This window comes from Coloeus monedula (assembly GCF_965178545.1).
Source record: "Coloeus monedula genome assembly, chromosome: 8".
NCBI lineage: Eukaryota > Metazoa > Chordata > Aves > Passeriformes > Corvidae > Coloeus > Coloeus monedula.
Window position 1 is genome coordinate 32,020,744 of NC_138788.1, and position 19,164 is coordinate 32,039,907.

The 19,164-nt window shown below is 41.7% G+C and overlaps 1 protein-coding gene across 1 annotated transcript in view; it reads right to left on the reverse strand.

Annotated features, from left to right (window-relative positions):
- Positions 1-1,459: 1,459 nt before the first annotated feature.
- The window catches only part of SHTN1 (shootin 1), a gene marked incomplete at both ends in the record, with an annotated part of 53,019 nt that continues 35,314 nt past the window's right edge, over positions 1,460-19,164 (reverse strand). Inside the window, 8 exons of the mRNA XM_082286581.1 lie at positions 1,460-1,670; positions 8,307-8,490; positions 9,352-9,472; positions 12,242-12,295; positions 12,872-12,981; positions 15,902-15,984; positions 17,674-17,779; positions 18,852-19,005. Coding sequence (XP_082142707.1) covers positions 1,460-1,670; positions 8,307-8,490; positions 9,352-9,472; positions 12,242-12,295; positions 12,872-12,981; positions 15,902-15,984; positions 17,674-17,779; positions 18,852-19,005 — 1,023 coding nt within the window. The remainder of the gene's footprint in view (positions 1,671-8,306; positions 8,491-9,351; positions 9,473-12,241; positions 12,296-12,871; positions 12,982-15,901; positions 15,985-17,673; positions 17,780-18,851; positions 19,006-19,164) is intronic.

Here is a 19,164-nt window from a genome sequence, read left to right on the forward strand (position 1 = left end):
AACCAGAACCAACTGCCCCCAAGAAATGAAAATATCAATGAGAGACAAATTTCCACAAGTTTATGAACTGTATGTAATTCAGTAATTAGATCAAGCCCAAGATTTTCGTAGCAAACATGCAAAAACCACCAAAATAGATGTGAAACCACCACACTCATTACTATCATTTTATTTTTAGGAAAAGCACCAGACAGTTGCATGCAGAGCCAAACCAACAAACTCAGAACATTCATCCTTCAATACTATCACTGTTTCAAATAATTAAATAAAAAAGAATCCAAGTGCATTCAAGTACGTGCCCACCCAATTTCAGTTACACCAATCTTTAGGCAAATCCCTGATTCCATTTGTTCATTATAAAAGAATGAGATACTGTGTTGAATTTAAAGAGACTACAATGGAATGTGAATTGGCAGTAGAGCAAATCAATGATGTTCCTATCTCACCGTCATCATAGGCAATAAGGGCTGAGGGAAACTGGGATTTGTGTTATCAAACACAGACACCTGAAGTGTCACCTCATAAAGAAATTAATGCCACCAGTGTGTGCCAGGTTCAAAGCAAGGGCTCATTTGTTAGCACTGGGAGTTCTCAGAACGCTGATTCCCAATAACTTGCAGTCCTAGAATCAATCCCAAACGCAGCCCATGCCCACTGGAGCCTAAGGCAAGTTATTTTTGTGCAGCAGTAAAAACAGACTCCAGCTGCAGCAGTTCCAAAAGCTGCTGTGTAACATTGAAACAAAACCCAGGAGCAAGTCCTCCTTTGGAAAGCTTTTAACCCAAATGAGAGCACCAGTCCCAGCCCACAAACCCCTGACTCTGGCTATCGCTGCCAAAAATCTTGGTACCACAATGAGATGCTGCACTGCCTCTGCTTTTCAGTCTCTGTCCCCTGGGAATCTGAGACAGAAGGGTTGTGCTTGTGCTTTTCATTTCCTCCCTGTGTGGGAACAGCAGTCAGGGGACCAACAAGATCTTGGTTTAAGTGGATATCAAAATATTTTTAGAGCAATGTGTCTAAACACTTTTATTAATAATTAGTATCACCCCTCCCATACTGAAGCTGATGAGGGTGTAATCACTTACAGGGTCTAACCCAAACCTGTCCAGCTCAAGAGGGATGCAAGGGGCTTCTGGCAAGCTTTGGAACAGACCTTTAACAAGGCATCTTCTCAGTAAAAGAAGAGTTAAAAAACCCTTTTCAAATCCATTTTTAAAGGTAACTGACACTATCTAAGAAATTAATAACCATACCTGCAAATTAAATGGGAAAGGGATTTTGAGTGACACACAGTTATTTAACACTTCAGTGCATGTAACAAAAACTGCATACAAAAGACCATTTCAATCTGTATTATTTCTGTCTTGAGTACAGACTGTAGCCCCTAGTAACACACCTAAGCAATTCACATGTCCAGATAATGATTCCCAAAAGTTACAGCCTTTCAGAGTAACAATTAACAGTTAGAACTATCTGTTTCTTTTATTTTCCCAACATTAGTTTCATTATGCGGTGGCTTGGTTTTCTCTTCTTTCACTTTGTTCTGGTTCAGGGTGTTTTCAGACATTTGATCTCCACTGGTGGACACAGGATCTAAAACTACCACAGATTCGGTCTCTTGTTCACTGCTCGAAGCTTTTCTTGTAAATTCTGTGTAACTGGTTGATCTAGAGGAGAAAGAATAAATATATAAATACAGATGACAGTTCACATATTCAGAAGAGCATAAAAACACAGAAAAGCATTTCTATTAGTAGCACATATGACCAAGACAGGTCTGCTAAGCTAACAAATACATTTAAGGATTTAACAGCTGTTATGTACAGACAGCAGTGCACAAAATGCAGCAGTCACATTCACCCTCCTGGACCATTCGTTAAGCCAGGCATGGAAGATGAAAAATGAACTCAAACAAGGCACTGAGAAATGGCTTCTCCACACCTCTATCCCAGAGCCACCCACTTGGGGCTGCACTGCACAACTCTGAGGCACAGAGTAACCAGGTAGGTGTTCCCTTGGCTGGTGCTGGTCTCACTGGGAGCAACTGCTAATGATTTCTGGAAATTCACCCACTGGCTTTGCTGAACTCTCGAGGGTGTTCAACCCACACTCTGTGCTGCAGAAATGGGGCTACACCACCATTGTTTGCAGTGCAGGGATTTGTGTGGATAAAAAGCCTCTGAGCGGGGAGGAAGGAAAGGTCAGAGACACCTGGGTTATTTGTCAAAGCTGGCATCAGCCTATGAACACTAAAAGCACTTGTCTGTATTCAAAAGCTTTGTACTGGTGTTGAAAACATGCAGGCAAATCCTCAGATTAGCCAGAATGCACCAGCAGAGAACATGGCAAACACTGGGAATGCTCAACCTGAACAAGTGGCAGATTGGGGTGTTCCACCTTAACCGTGCTGGGAGGGCAGAGAGAGAGCCTGAGAGCACAGGCTTGTGCCTCCTGCACCGTGCATTCCAGAGCCTGAGCCTCCCAGAGCCTGTCAGCCCAGTGCCTGTGGGCTCAGAGCCAGGCAGGCTCAGGGATGGCAGCCACATTGCATTGGCCCATCCTCAGTAGGGCCTTACACACCAGTATGGATGCACTGTCCACACCCACAGAGCCCAAACTGGGCAGGTGCTGAAATCCCTGGTGCTGGAAGGTCCTGCACACACTGCACTGGCTTGTCCAGAGTCTTTTCTTCCTCCCTTTTACTTTTTTTCTTTTAAATTTTCATGCTCATTTATTACAAACAGTCTTCCATACTGGCAAGGCAGCACCCTTGATAGGAAAAAGTAGAATCAACTGGAGGCCATAGAAAGAAATTCAGCTACAGGATCCATCTGCCATGAACTGCCCTTTATTGTGACAGTCTTTGTCCTAAAGAAAATGACAAAGAAGAAAGAGGTCAGCCCACTCAACAATTAGAACATGGGGTGGGGACTGCACCAGCTCCCACCTGATAGGGAGAGAGTAAATGAACAGCTTAAAACCAAGAAAATAATCACAGAAACAACAGTTGCTGCACTTTCCATTTCAGAAAGAATTTACTCAGCTTGCAGCGCTGGATACGGCAAATGAAATTCCATGTTCAAGCTTTAATTATAAGAATTGTCTCTAACATTAGAACTTTGGTATAAGTTAATTAATGCAGAAATTGGCACTAATAGATACAGTTTCAGACTCATTTGATTATCATCAGAAGCTAGTGATTTCAAAAGGAAAATAATGCTTATTTTATGCAGAAGTTGCCAATCATTCCAGAAAAATACAGGGCGGGGTATTTTGAATGTTACAGCAAATTAAACTTTTTAAAGCAGTGTAACCAGAAGAGGGTTATTTTAAAAAGTGCTACTTTTGAAAAGCTGATTGACCAACACTGCAAAAATGGTCAAAGCTATAAATGCCAAGTTCATTTTTATTTCACTTTGGAGGTAACTATCTTTCAAATCCCAACAGCTGGACTATTTAATACAATCTGGTGAATCAAAGTATAATTCTCCACTGGGCTCACAGTGGGGAGTCTGCATTAGTGTATGGCAGCATTCCAACAACTGATGCACAGCCAAACGCTCTGAAGTCTGTTTCGTTTATAACAAAAATGGATAAAATGGCAATCATATTTACCACCTTCAAAGGACAGAAAAATGAAAGATGTCGATATAAAGTAGTTTAATGGAGAAAACCGGTGATTAAATCAGTGTTTGCAGCATAAAAATAAGAATTACTATCTGACTTTGTTGTACTAGTATTGCCTTCTTCAAATCCTTTACACTGGTGCAGCACCAGCCTGACAATGCTGCTGTTACAGCTGAGGCATTGTTAAAAATTATTAACCCTATTTATCAGGTATTCACAGCTTACTTTCAACAGTTTGTCAAGAGCAGAATGTTTCAGTGTGAAGAATGAACGTAATTTTGGTGCTCCTTTTCAAAAAACAGCATCTACTCCTACAAATAAAGCTGGGAAAAGCAGTGAGTAAAGACAGAGTTTGCCACAGTTCTGAACAACTCAATTTTGTCCAGCCAAGGTATCTTCATTTAGTTCTATGCAAAGCTCTTCCCTCATTAAGATTGTTAATGCTGTTATCAATATTCTTGTTATTTGTGCAACTATATATTAAACCTGACATTGAGACCCTAGTTCTATTGTACTCATTCACACACAGTTGTTCTCAAGTCTGCATATATTTTTATGACTAAACACAAAAAAATCTGCACTGTGAAATTTAGATTTAGATGACAAATGCATTTGAGATCAATTCTATGGGATATGCAGTGTTCCATGCTTTGTTATGTAAGAGTATCAGAAGCAATCTGTTCTGTGTATATAGTTACAGAACCTACAGAAGGTGTAAATACTAACGGATTACTAAAGTCTGTGAACTAGCACTGCTGTGACCTTTGCATAAGATTTACAGTAGGAGTAAAAAGGACAAACTAAGGATCAGCTTGTCAACTGAGATTTGGATTTTCTTTGTTTCCTCTGGTAATACTAGAATCTTGGCATTATTTAACCTGGGTTGGTGCTCTATTCATGAAATCATTGTAAAATCATTGTAATATGCATCCATTAGAAAACAGAATTTTATGTCAATATTCACTGAGAACAAAAGCAAAAATGGCAGATGTGTCTATTATTTCAGAATTCTTGATAAGGCAGGAGAATAAGCCAGAGAAGACCACAGGCTAATACTGAGCAACAGTAAAAAATACACCAATTCCAACTTTTGAAAGTCTCAAATGAACAAAAAATTCCATCACACTACTACCAATATTTGTCCAACAGAGATTACAGGGAATATAAACAGTGACATTGGTGAATTAGCCCTTTGTTCCCTTCTTTGACAGTACCAGTGCTACCTGCAACACCAGACATCTGTGAAGGACGTGAAAGAAACCTTCTCCATTTCAGAATGCCCCTGCTAAATCCAGCTGAGTACAAAGTTGGTCAACATAGCAGCCAGCAGAACAGAACTGCAGACAATCTTTAGCATGGAAATTGTTCCCATTTTCAGGTACTTTTTTTGAAAAAGCCCAAAAAAATCAGAAAATGTACTTAAATGAAGAATCTGGGAGAGCATCTGCCTGCACTAAGAAGGCACACAAAGAGTACAAGCTAAGAAAAATCTATCGGTAGCTTTTAAAACAGTTAAAACTGAGGAGACCTCCAACTTCCAGAACATCCCATTGTTTTCTTCATCTGTTGTTCAAACCAAATTGCCCATGTTCAAGCTGCACTGGAAAACCTTTGCAGTTCAGCCCAGCTGAGGCTGAGCTGCTCCCTGCAGAGCTGGTGGATGATTTGGGGTACTAAGATTACAGCCGGGAGAGGGAGGACAAATCCTTTAATTGTATAAAATCATCAGATTAACACTAACCCTCTCTGTAGTGCACTCTGTCAGCAGAGAACTCTGCAGCCCAGAAACACAATGTTTGCAAAGTGCTGAAAAAAACCCCACCAAACAACCAAAAACCCAGGGGCAGAGCCAGACACACCTTTCCCTTCTGTGCCTGAACACTGCAGGGGGTTACGGGAACTCTCTTTGCTCCCAAGGAATATAAATTGTCACCTCTTCTAAGCAGAATTACACTCATGCTGGGTTAAACACTGGGGAAGAGATCTGCAGAGGAAGTTACCTGCACACTGAGGTAAGGCCTCAGTTTGCCTACAGGACACACATTACTGATGTCTTCCCCCTAAGCACCACCTCAGCAAAATTTCACACATTCCGAACCACCTCCTTAATGGCTTCAGACACACAAGAACCTCTTGCACTGAAATGACACCTCACCTAGAGGTTCTAAACTCAGGTCTTCTATAGCAAGCTGTACATTAAAATCCAGGTGAAGAAAAGAGAATAAACCCTTCCCTGCAAGAGACACCTGGCAATTAGGAGACATGCAGTCCTCCCCTGTGATGGGAAATGTTTGCTACCTGCTGCGAACAGATGAAGAAGTCACACCTTGCTCAGATTTCAAGGAATGGCAAATGATGAGGGGGCTGCATCCTTTAACCTCAGGTATGAAGAATGAGAAGAGGATTTCTCATGTAGGGTATGCAGTCCAGGCAGGGCACTATTTGTTCAGTTAGCACGGGCTACTTGGAATGGAGTGGTGGAACGGGAGCAGAGTATGGAGGGAAGCAGCCCCTGCTGCAGAGCAGATTTCAGGGTAATTCACTGAACCAGCTCTTGTGTGCCCCCCCAGGACACCCAAAAAGGTTGGACCACATCCTGTGGTTTAGCTTCACTCATCCAATGAATCCAGGGATACAGGATGCACTAAGAACACTCCAGAATACAAATCAAAGCATAGCAAACGCAGAGAACAGTGAGATTTGCTTCAGAAGTGCTCTGCTGATCCAAACTAAGCTGCTTCCAGGGAAGCTCAGAGAAAACTGCCCTAACTACAGAGCCCACTTGTCAGACTTGCTGGCCAAATGAACTTCCCTCTGCTACCTGCTTCCAACAAGCCCTATTTCCAACAGTGCTTTCACACCTTGGAGTCTGGAGGCTGCTTCTGCCAACCTCTGCTGCAAACAGCACCCAGGAGAGAAAAGGAAAGCAATTGCACTGCAACGTGGTATGGGGCCTGCAGGTTGTCCCTGCTCTTCCTGCCAGCCTGGCCAAACAAGAGCAGGAGAGCCCCAGCACCTTCCCTCTTGCTGGAAAACCATCCCTAAAGGATGAGTGTTGCCCATTGAGCAGAGTTACACCAGTGGCTCAGTGCAAGGAAGCCCTGCAGCACGAAGGACTCTGGCCCACTACATTTGTTTTAATGCTTTAAACAGATAAATTGAAGTGAAATGTGTCTTTCGGGATGTCACTGAATAGGCAAGCTGAGAAATAAATTGAGCTTCACATATGCTTTTATAACACATAACAACTGTGACTGTCAACACAAGATCCTTTTCACTGTCAATTCACCACGCATTCTGTAAGACCTTGGGGCCTGCAATTATTTCATTTCCTTTCTTGTAAATGCAATTTCCACTTAGTTCAGTGGAACAAAGGTACACAAAAGGTGGCAGGAGTTGCTTGTATTTTCTGGTTTGTTCAAAATAGTAGAAATCCACGAACTACAAACACATTTTTCAGGAACAACCTCACCCTTCTGTCAGGGTAGGAGTTCAAGAAAATGCAAAGGCATTATTCAGTAAAATTAACTGTTGAACATATCTTCATCTTTCTGATTAAATTAAAATGAAGATCATCTTTCCTCTAAGGATACTTACATGAAATAAAAGGGGAAAATACGTATGAATGAAAAAGGCATTCTGCTTTTAAGTCTTAGTAGGAATTAAATACAACTGTAGAGCACAAAAGAAATTGGGCTCTTCATCCACTCAAAAATAAAGGATGGAAGTACCTGCGTAAGAGTGAAGTATCAGTTCATAAAAATAGATGCAAACTGAATATTCAGCTCATTTGTCATGACTTGCTCCTCTGAAAAAAGCAATGGAGACTTGCTAGAATTGGTACTGGTGGTATTTTCTAACGGACAGAGTGGGAAATCAGAGGTTTAATTAGCCATAACTACAATCTTCTGCCAATCTTACTTGTCTCATCTATTTCCTTTTCTTGAAGTGACAAACTGACAAGCAATCTGGCAAGGGAACCGAAGCAAGTGCACAGCCTAATTCCAAAAGGAGCCTGGTATGGTTGGAGAACAAGCCAATCCTCCAGGGAATCTGAAATAAATATTGCTGAAGTAAGTTTAACTCTGATGCTGGGTTCAGGTCTTCAGTCTGCTGTGATGAAAAATTCTGCTGCCCATCTGTGCAATGCAGCACTAATTTTTTTTTTTTTAAATCATGACATTTCAAGGTAATTCAAATTTTTTGCCAACCAATTTTTAAGAGTAATACTCAGGACTTGTTTTGGTTCAACAGAAACTGCCCTGCACACCAGCATATAGACCAAGATGACTCACATGATTGTATTTTTGAAAATATTTGCCAGAACTACTTTTAATCAAGACTTAACAATATAACTATCATCCCTCTTCTCTTCAGGATATGGAATAAACCCTCAACCTTGTTATTTTTCAAAATCTCTTGAGGTTTTTTTTTGGACTGAGAAGAGGAACTTTTTTTTGAAGAATGTCCACAGGTTTTAGGGGGAAAGAACTTCATTACAGAGAATTTAACTTCTCCTTTCACATGAGACTGGAAATTATTTGAGGAGTCAGTGGTAAACAGCTGCAGACTGCACATTTATTGTGTTAACCAAAATTGATATTAAATCATTTTCAAAACACACCAGCTAAACACATCTTGTTCTACAATATATCTATAAATCCATATCTACTTACTGTAAAGTAGGCTTGGAGCCTGTAGCACCCTTAGGCTGGTTGGGGACAGGACCTGAGTTGGGTACTTTGGAAGTGAATTCTGTCTCCACATCCTTCTTGTCCAACGCTGCCTGTGGGGCACTGGCTCCCGAACCCAGCACAGGCAGAGACTTTGATTCTGATGTGGCCAAGATTCCAGTGGGACCTAGAATCCAAAGAAAGTTTAATGCTTCCGTTATCCAGATTGGTCTAGAAACAACACAAGAGCAGAGCAGAACTCTAGCTAAGTGCAGAAATCAAAATGGAATTTTAATGAACAGCATCCAGTGCAAGAGAGTATCAAAATACCACATTTGCAGCTTCTGCTCTCCCCACCAAGATTTGCCTTTTTTACCACAGGCAGCACTTGCTGGGTTGATCCTCCTGCCTTCTGGGGTGGGAATTCCTGCTGCCCACACAGCCCTACCCAGGCACAACTTTGGTGCTCTCCCAACCTGATGGCTGAAAAGCCTGTTCTCAGTAGTAATGAGGAGTCAGTGAACTGTCTGCAAAGTCCAAGATAAAACTCTGCAGTGACATTCAAACCAGCCACATCTGCATGTACTATGGCATGGACTTACACTTGCACAGGCTGTGTTTGTAACCAAGCAGAACGTCAACGGTTTTTTACAGAAGATTACAGTAAAGCACAGCATAAAAACTGCACACCCCTGGTCTGCAGAGAAGGTTAATTCAAATCACCAGTCCCAAATCTCATTTCTCTGGCTAGCATTACTTTCAAGAGTATTTTCACAGTAGATTCGAGCAATAACTCCAGCAGTAACATCTGAGCTCCAGGCTGGAAAGAGGAACCTGAGTGTGTCTGTGTGTGCAGAAAATCCTGACAGAAGCACCTCTTGGAGAAAATGGTATCAAAAGCAACAGGTGAGACAGGGAAGGGAGTCACTGTAGAAGAAGGTGGAGTTCTCAATGGCTGCAATGGCAATGGTCTGGAACAGAATGTAAAGCTTCCAGAGTCACTTAATGCAGGGAGAGGAAGAGGACTCCAAAGGAGCCCAGCACTTACTGCCACTGTCCTGGTCAGTGGTCACTTTCCGGCGTCGCAGGACTCGTTCCAGCTCTGTTTCACCACTGTCTGTTTCAAGGGACTTCAAGCTTCGGGAACTGGTGGATTTATTCAGTGTTTCCTAGAGCAAGAAACAGGCATGAGAAGCTCTCTGAGGACAGATCATGCCTTGCTAAGCAGCTCATGTGCACAACTGCAGAATCTTTCACAGTGCAGTTCTAGAGCAGCGGGCCAAGCTCTTCCACCGGTACAACAGGAGCTTCTGGGATCAGCTCGCCACCCCACCCTTACTTGGGTTTAATGTGGGGATAAACCACACTTACTACACATTAGTGGGGTGATATCAGGCATAAGAGGGATGCTCTGGATCACTAATGAACAAATTCTGATGTTCACAAGGAGCTGCCAGCTCCGTCCATCTTAACATTTAAAGGATCTTAAAAAGCTGCCAGAGAGTTATCATGCACATAATTAACCTCTGTTAGCAAAAAGCCAAAGATCCATCTGTTACTGCTCCAGTGGGTTTTCTATTTTAGCATGGTCCTGTGTTGCTGCATCCTGGTGTGTACATATGTCTGCAAAAGTCAGTATTTATCAGCCACAACTGCAGCATATTATATCCTATAGTGTAGCTGGTCTGCCATAAACCTGACCCTATGTCTACACACTTCAAGGTTTCTCTTTTGCACAGAGTTAGATCTCAAGTTGAAACGGTTTTTTATACATACAGAACAGAAATAAATGCTATTACTGCCTTATGCCAAGGCTAGCATGTAGAATCAGTGAAGCTGCAGGTCCAGCAGTGGGAGGAAGTGGGAGGAAAAGAGGCTTTAAGCAAAGCCTGAAACCTAACCAACTTGCCTGCAGGAATTTAAACATGCATTTAGTGCATACTGCATGCATTTCGCAACCCACAACAGTTACTGAATCAGAACCCAGTTGATTGTAAAACTCACCCAAAATGTTTATAATGCAACTGAAAATTTGGTACCCATATACTATTTCATTCTCTTTTTGAGTCTTCCCAGAAATCTTGTTTATTCAGTCTTCCAAAACATGTCAGACTCAAATAGCATTTTTCCAGACCACAGATAACATTCTATTGACATCTTTTGTTGATAAGCACATAACTTCTGAGCAGAAATAGCCAACGACAAAAGGAAATAGCACTTTCAGTTGCACAAGCTGTGCTACTTTCAAGAGCCCTGCAAAGTAACTTAATTCTTCACTCTTGCCTAAAAGTTAAAATATTTTCTTTCAAAACCATTGGAAATTTACTGAGCAGGTTATTCATTAGTAGTATGCTCCAGATCTGTACAAATGTACATGTACAAAAGCAACTTAAAAAAGGGAGCCACTCAAGCTCTGGAATTTGCACAACATAAATGTGTTTTGTTTGTAACAATTATATGGAGGTCTACACAAAATGCATAATTAGCATAGGAACAACAAATGTTTACTCCATCACATTCCACCCCCATGTTTGTTGTCTGACTGTGCATAATCACTGCTCTCAAGAATAGACTGGAGCTGCATTTTATACAGTTTGTCTTGCACTGCAAATACCCTGAAAGGCTCAAAAGCAATGAGCCCAACACAGAAGTGCAGTGCCTGCAGGTTCCTCTCTGCTCCCTCTGAAGTGCATAATCAAGTCTCCCCTGGTGCCAGTGACACAGTGCTGAAGAAATAAAACAGCTATTAGAGAACGAAAGGACCTTGGGCAGGATGGCTCTGTCCAACCCTCACTGGTCCAAGCAGCACACCACATCCCGCTATTCCTGTAATTATGGAATTCTGATTAAAGCACAGCCTCAGAGTTCCATTTCATTCCTTTCCTATTTAGCGCCGCATTTAATTACGTGTCCCTCTAATTAGAGCTCAGCATTAAGGTCTGGTGACTCTCTAGATCATTTCTTCCCTTCTTCCCTTGCTTTCACATGATTGGAGAACAGCAACTTTAACACATCACTGGTGCCCCACTGGTGATTTTAAATCACAGCAAAGGCTATGGCTACACTCTGCTGTACTGCCTTGCATCCCCCAAAACACCACTGAACTGGATTTTACAAGGGCTGTTTACCCACAGGATGATGAGAATGATTAGCTTCACCTTCTGCAGAGTGGAACTGAAGTATTTTGCTTCAATACTGGCAGAATTTCACCCGATGTGCCAAAATGGCACTTGAGAAGCTTCGGGGTTACAGAAGTCAGAGAGCAAGAACTGCAGCTCCTTCTGACTGATACAATTTTAGCTCTGGTGCAAAAGAAGCAACCGGTTAAAAACAAACAATGCAACACTTGAGTAAAGGACACAACAGGAGCAAACTTAGCACATTGCTCTCAGCTGAACCAAACATGCCTCATGTTTTTATTTTGTGAGAAGTGGTTATGTGGATAGCTATTCAGAATCAATTTTTTCTACATATAAATAAATGCAGACAGACCACAGCTATTGCTTTATTTGGACTTCACCTATGCTAACAAGAAATTTGGTGCCACAGGAAAGAGGGCAGCAGTTGATGAGGAGAACTCTACATTCACTAATGTCCAGTCCAGGGGCTTTGCTTTGGACTAGATACAGATACTCAGCTGCCTCCCCCTTCCTAAGCATCCCCACTGTATTTGGAAAGTTTCCCAAGGATCTAGGGCAGACACACACCATAAAATCCCTTCTAGTGGCAGGAGCACATAAACCCAGAGCAGAGTGCAAAAACAACTTCTCCTAGCAAGACCAAAACCATCCTTAAGTCAAATCAAAGGTGGAACTGGGGGATTTGCCCTAAAACTGCTCTAAGGCTTCAAACCAAAATGCAGAAGTTCCACATTTCGCACAGAAGGCCCTGTCAGCTCAATGAGAAGAAAATGGAATATGATATGCAAGTTTTCTTACCAGAATCCCTTTTAGTTCTTTCATTGCACTTTCAGAGGGCTTTGGTGTTTCTGGCTGTAAACAAACACAACACATGGATGTCAAAAGCCACAAGAAACGGCCCAGGACAGACTCTGCACCTCTGCCCCCTCCTCCCGTGGGCACAGGGCTAACATTCCATCTATTTCCTTACTCAGATGAAGAGAAGACTCAGCTCTTGGCACTGTGAATCACAGACTATACATAAAGATTATGCTTTTGTGAAGGAGGTAAGCAATGTTCTACAGTAGCTACATTCAGGTACTAGGTGTAAGTGCTGCATAAAAGAAAAAAAAAGTGCTAACACAGCCTACTTGTTGATCATCCCCTTTAACCACTTCAGGTATTCTCTCTGTGCTTTTTGCTTCTTAGCAGCTGTTTGTTTACAGGCTTCTTTTCTGTGTCCAAGAAACTGGCCTTTATTTACTTACAGCTGCCTTCATTTTTTTTCTGTTCTTCAGGTATATGCTCCTCTAATTCATTTTATCCAAAATCAAGCCAAGTAAATGAGGGGAGGAAAATGTATTCATCTGAATATTTAACAGAAAAGTTTATTTTCAGTGTAAATTACTGTACTTAGCTAAAATTATTGGTCTGCTACTTATTCCAAACCTTTGTTTTAGGCCTGCTTGACTGGTTGACTGGTCTCAGGTGAACTCCCTTTTTAATCCTGTCCATCATTTCTTCCACAGCTTGCCTCTTCAGATCCGTAACTTCTTCACCTGCTAGGAAAGTCAAAGAGCAGATCACATTTCAGATAGGAACTGCAGAAAAATGGTACAAAGTAAAAAACCATGTTCTCATTCTGGATACAGTGACCTTTGCTATCAGCTCAGCTGTCCCAAGCTCCTAAAGATTAAAATGCCAACCTACACTGAGATCCTGACTCTGCAAACGCCAAACTGCAGAAGTTTGGACAGAAGCAGACCCACATCCTGAAAAACATAAAGCTCCCGGAACTGTTTGGGAATTGCAAAAGCTCAGTGCTCTGGGATGAAGCACCAGGGACTGAAAGAACAGAGTTTTGCTTCCTGTGTGGCTCAGCAGGAATTCACAGCTCCACTGACACAGGACAAGCTGCAAATGCCCCATGACAGTGATTCCCAATTATGTCTCCCATTTCAACTGGGTTTGAGAACCTGACTGGAACAACACACCAACACCTCAGACTGAGCTAAACCCACCCCTTGAAAAAACACTGCATCAAGTTAAAGGGAAAAGCTGAAATACCATGAAATGAAAATGGCTGCTTTTTCAAGAGATTTGGTATGAGGACTGCAAAATATTCAGATGACATGACTCTGTGATGAACTTAAACAATACCTGTTAACTTATCAGCATTCTGGATAACAAAACAAAAGACCCTTAACATACTAAAAAGGGGAGGGGGGAAGAGCACTTAAAGCAAATACATAGAGAAATAGGGTTGATGCTATTCAAAGCTGCAACCTTGTACCTTATATAACAGGAATTTTAAAAAGACTTCTGCTCTCTCACTTGTCAGGGTACTATTGATGATTCATAGAAATGTGGTTTCTGTATTCTAAGCCGATTCAATGTCAGGCTTTAATTTCACAAACAGGCTGTTTCAAATATAAAAGCATAATTGGTGGTATGGGATAGAAACCACTCATTCTAAGTCCTTAACAGGGGTCAAAATAAGCCTCAAGTTTGATATAATAACTAGATCAAGACAGAACTTTCTCCTTTTTTTATTTTGATTTTAAGAACAGCTCAACTATTAAGAGAAAAAGCAGTTTATATGTGATTGAAGAAAGGTCAGAACTGTTAGTTTGCTAATAAACAATGAAAGAATGGGGAGTAGAGAACTTGGAGTGAATTTCATAGTATTTCCTGCAATCACTGTTTGCTACAGTCTCAACAAAAAGGTGTAATCAAAACATCTAGGATGCTTCAAGGTAAGGAACCCTGATAAATCAAGGCACCATAATTGGACTTCTACCAAAAGGTAAGATTGACTCTTCATCAGAGGTCTCAGTACAAGGTCACTTCTCTAACTATTTTATCCACACCCAGAACCTTATTTCTCTCAGACTGGTAACCAGTTCCCAGAAATTCCCCCAGGGACCTGCCCAAGTCACTCCATTTCTCAGTTCCTCACCTGAAAAATGGGAGGAGTAATACTTTCCTTCCCCCACTTCCTGCCTGTTGGTTCCATGCAACAATCCAGCCTGACTTACATACCATTAGTCTGCTAACAGCAGGGGGGTTTTTTTAACAGTTATATCCTGTAATTTCAGCCAGGTTCCCTTCTTTGTTTAAGTGGCAGCAAATGAGTTAAGCAATTCACTACAAACAAACTCCTGCTGTTTCAGAAGGAAGAGAGAAACAGCAAGAAAATCCCTGGTTATTTAACTGGCAGTGCCTGTCTAACTAGCTCTGACTCTTCAGGCACTCACAGTCATTTGTAAGTCTGTACTTAACTCCTGTTCTCAACGTACTAAGTTTCCAGCTTCCATTAACAACAATAAAATGCAATTTCAGCTGTTACTTTGCATGCAGAGCCACCTTGGTGTAAGACTGTTTTGTTTTAGGTTTTCGGTGTTATTAAAGGATTAAAACTGCAGTCAACTCCGAGTGGTAATTTCACAAGATATGAATTGAGGGATGAAAACTGAAACATTTAACAAACAAGCTCTGTGGAGAGACTCTGGACAGAAGAAATTGCCATGTGGAAATTCGGAAATATCCCTGTATTATGCTGAATTTAACTTGCTCTCTGTTTAACGCTCGTAGGTTTGGTCTTCTGCCTCTTCCAGGTAACCTGTGGAAGCACGAAGCCCTGCACATGCTGCAGCTCGAGCAGGTAGATTAGAACTTTCCTCCAGTTACAGCAAGTGCTAGGTCTTCCCTTGAGGTTTTTGACCTGCAGCCTCAAAGACTGTTTATACTCAAATTCTTTTGGAAAAAGTAAATTGGATGCTGATGATCAGTTCAGTTGTGGAGGCACAGATGGCCATGAGGGCCACACAAATCTACTTGGGATCTCAAGGAAATCTGCAGTAGAATACAACAGAAAGTTTCAGTTGGAAGGGCCCTGCAGTGACCATCTGGTCTGACAGCCTGACCACTTTGGGGCTACCCAAAAGTAAGAGCATGTTCTTAAAGGCTTTAAACACCTACAGACTTGGGGCACCAACCACCTCTCTGGGAAGCCCGTTCCAGTATTTGACCATTCTCACCATAAATAAATGCTTCGTCCAGTCTAAGCATTCCTTGAGGCAGTTTTAAACCACTCCCCTGTGTCCTGTCACTGGATCCCAGGGAGAAGAACTCAGCACCTCCCTCTCCCTGTCCCACGCTCAGGAGCTATAAGGAGCAATAAAGTCCCTCCTCAGCCTCCTTTTCTCCAAAGCAGACAAGCCCAGAGTCCTCAGCCACCCCTCACAGGAATACCGAAGCTATAGTACTGAAGATACCACTTCCCATCTTGGTGCACATATTCCTGGGCTGCAATCCCATTTCTGGACTGCAAGGCAGAGCAATGTGCTGGGACACAAACAGCTGTAGTTAATGCTGACACTTATCTGAATCACCACCTTTATCCACAGTTCCTTTCCACCAGCTTTTCCTGCAGTACCAGTGGACAACCCACATGGCTTGAGAAGGGATGAGCCATACCTGACTCCTGCTGAGGAGGTTTCTCCTTCTTGCTCACGTTGGTGTTGGAGTGAGATCTCTTGCGAATCATTGACATGAGAGACCTTGGGGGGAAAAGGAAACAGAGATTGTCATTCTGTCCTGGATCAGCCTGAACACAACACACCACCAGCTTGCTTATACCTGATTATACAGCCACTTACAAAAGACTCATTTAATGGTTCTTGAATGCAGATGCACTGAATTACCCCCCACAATGCCTCCCATCAAAATGCACCAGAGAAATTTATTTCTTTTTAACAGACATTAGGCACAAATCAAAACACTCCAGATTTGAATATTAAAAGCCAGGGTCTCATTGTGACACATGACAAATGGAAGCTGCTCCGGCATAATAAACAGAAAGGAGAGCTGTAGATGTTGAAGTATTGTTCTCCAGAGGACACTTAAATATGGTGATCAGTATCTCCTCACCATCTCCAGGTTTGTAATCTTCTTACAGTGTCAAATAATTATCCCCTCGCTATAGTCACAACGTAAACCTCCACACCAGTAAATGATTCATCTCCAAGAACAAGTACAAGCTCCTGTGCACATCTGATGTGTCAGTAAGGCCAGTCACTCCCTACTGAACATCATTCCTTACACAGCAGAGTGACATCCCTGCCATCAAGGGTCAAAACTCTGTCCCAGAAAAAACCAGCACCCAGTGCTTATGCCCTGAAACAACTTCTATACACATACATGTCATAGTGCATGAGGAAGATGTCTGACTTTCCTACTACAGGGCTTAAAATTAATACTTTCACCTATTCCAAACAGTAAAGGGCATAAATTTAAACAAAAAATCCCACAATACCCCTACACAGTTAATTCATGCTATCCCATCAGTGAGAAAGAAGCAAGTAGGCCAAATGAGTTAATGGATGTAAAAGAAGCAAAAGGCCAAACACAATCTTCCTGAACATGCTGAGTTTGTAAAAACAATGCAAGATGAACAAAGGGATGAATTCTCCCCGCTAATCTATCTATTCATACATTTAACACAGTAGTTTACAAGACTCCTGGATGTCACTTCTAATACAGAAGGTTGCAAACTGTCATCAAAGTCCACTTACTCTTAAAACTAAGAAGACAGCATGAAGAGATTAGCTGGGTTTCTAAAATTAACTAAGCACCCTTTAGTATTTAGTTAATTCATTTGGGTCTAATGTCTGGTACATCATAGACTGGTCATGCTCTTTCATAGTCCTTTGCAGAAATCAGGCCAAATTTTGGTAATTTTGCCCAAAACTGCTTGATGACTGGGTGGTAATTTTCTTTTTGGTTTTTTTTTTCCTCTCCTTTTTAACTTATGAAAGTAATTGTGGGAACTCAACGGAGTCTGCATTTTCATCATCAGTATCTGACATGAAGGGACACACAATAATCTAACATATCCTTTGGTTCAAAGGAGTTTTCTTGGCAATAGAAAGCATTTCACAAGTCTGTAATTACAGCTATCAGGTGAATAGAAAAAAAAATAATCTCCTAAATTTAGAGGAGACAGGTATCCCTCCTCCTCCAAAGTCACAGTCTAGACAATTTATTTGGCTTGGCAAGGCAGACACTGTTCAAAATTGGTCAGGGTGTTAAGTCTGGGGGCAGGTGGGGCCCTGAGCATGTGCTGCTGCTCAGGAGCCCCAGACAGGTGGAGAAAGCCTTTTTTCCTTTAAAAACACTCTTCCTGCTTGGATGCCAGCTGATGTAAGGAATTCTGCTTCTGCAGAGCAGCACTGGGTGTGAGCACTCACCGAATGGGGTTGGGGGGAGGAGGAGGAGGGAGAGGCGGGGGCGGTGGTGGCGGCGGGGGCGGAGCAGGGTTTTCAGACTGCTGGACTCGCTTCTGAAGTTCATCAACTGCACAAGAGCAATGAAAGAAACCACAGTGAGTTCTTGGGCTCTCTTATCTCCTCTAAAAACCAGCTTTGACAGTTTAAGAAAAAAACCCTACTAATTAACTAAAGAACAAACAAGACTAAACCACACAACTGCTGGAAGTCCATTTTTTGGCATTTTCTACCAAGAACAATGCAGGATTCCCATGAAACCAATTACCTCCAACCTGAGTTACTACTGAAACTGAAACTTTGCCTCATACAGGATTCTTCATATAAAATGATAGAGCAGAGAAAACTTTATCCATTTCTGCAATGCTCTATTTGAGGTTGTATTTGAGAATGAACTAACAAGAGATGACAGAAATTGGCAATTTCAGCCTCCAGACCTATCTCTGTCTTACTGATGGTGTGGGCTTTCCCCATAAAAATGGTCAAAATTGGGTGGTGACAGAATGGATTTTTTCCTCTCCTGTTTTCATGTCAGACCTAAAATGTGGAAATTACTTTTCTGCACTTGAAATGCTGTCAAAGGTAATTAACTGGGGAAGGGCAGAAACAGAGGAAAAAAAGTCTTGAATTTCTTTTAGTTACAAAAATCCTTAGCAATTGTTCTGTGTACAGTAGGTTATGGCAGAAGTAAGAATATGATTTCCAAAGTGGACATGGTTCTTTGTTCTTGCAATGACGGATTTGAATTAAAATTACAGTGTTTTACACTTACTTTCAAATATGTAAACAAATTAAAAATCAACTGAGTGGCTTTAAATTCCAGGTACCATCTTTCATGTCTTTCACACAGAGAGCCATTTCCATATGTTTATCCATCTGTAAGATTCAGGGCAACCTAACACCAGGATTTTTGTTCCTTACAGAAGTTTTACAAGGTTCTTTCTTCACACACATTTTGGACACAGCTGTTCTGCAGTGAAGGCAGTTGCTGTACTTTGTCTAGTGAAGCACAGGTCTGGATCACAGCTACACAGAAGCTTCTGGGGTCTTAAATGTAACACATATAATTCCATTAGATGTGCACCAACCACCCTCCCCACACACACTTTACCCCTGAAATGGAAGTTATTACACAATTTTACCTGAGTGCTTTAGGTCTCTAGCTTTTTCTTCTGCATGCTGACACTTCAGCTCCAGTTCTTTTTTATCTTCTTCCAAAAGTTCTAGTTGCTGTTTAAGGCGACTAATCTCCTTATGCAGTGATTGATTCTCTAGCTGCTCTTCTAATTCTTTGATCTGCAGTTGGCAAACAAGAGCATTCATCACAATAAAAGGCTTTTTCTGTCCCTCCTGTTGGCAAATAACCCACTAGGCACAGTTAGGCCTGAAAACATTATGTTATAGTATAGGAGTGAAGCACAAGTCCCAGAAAAAGGAAAATTTTTTAATGAGAGC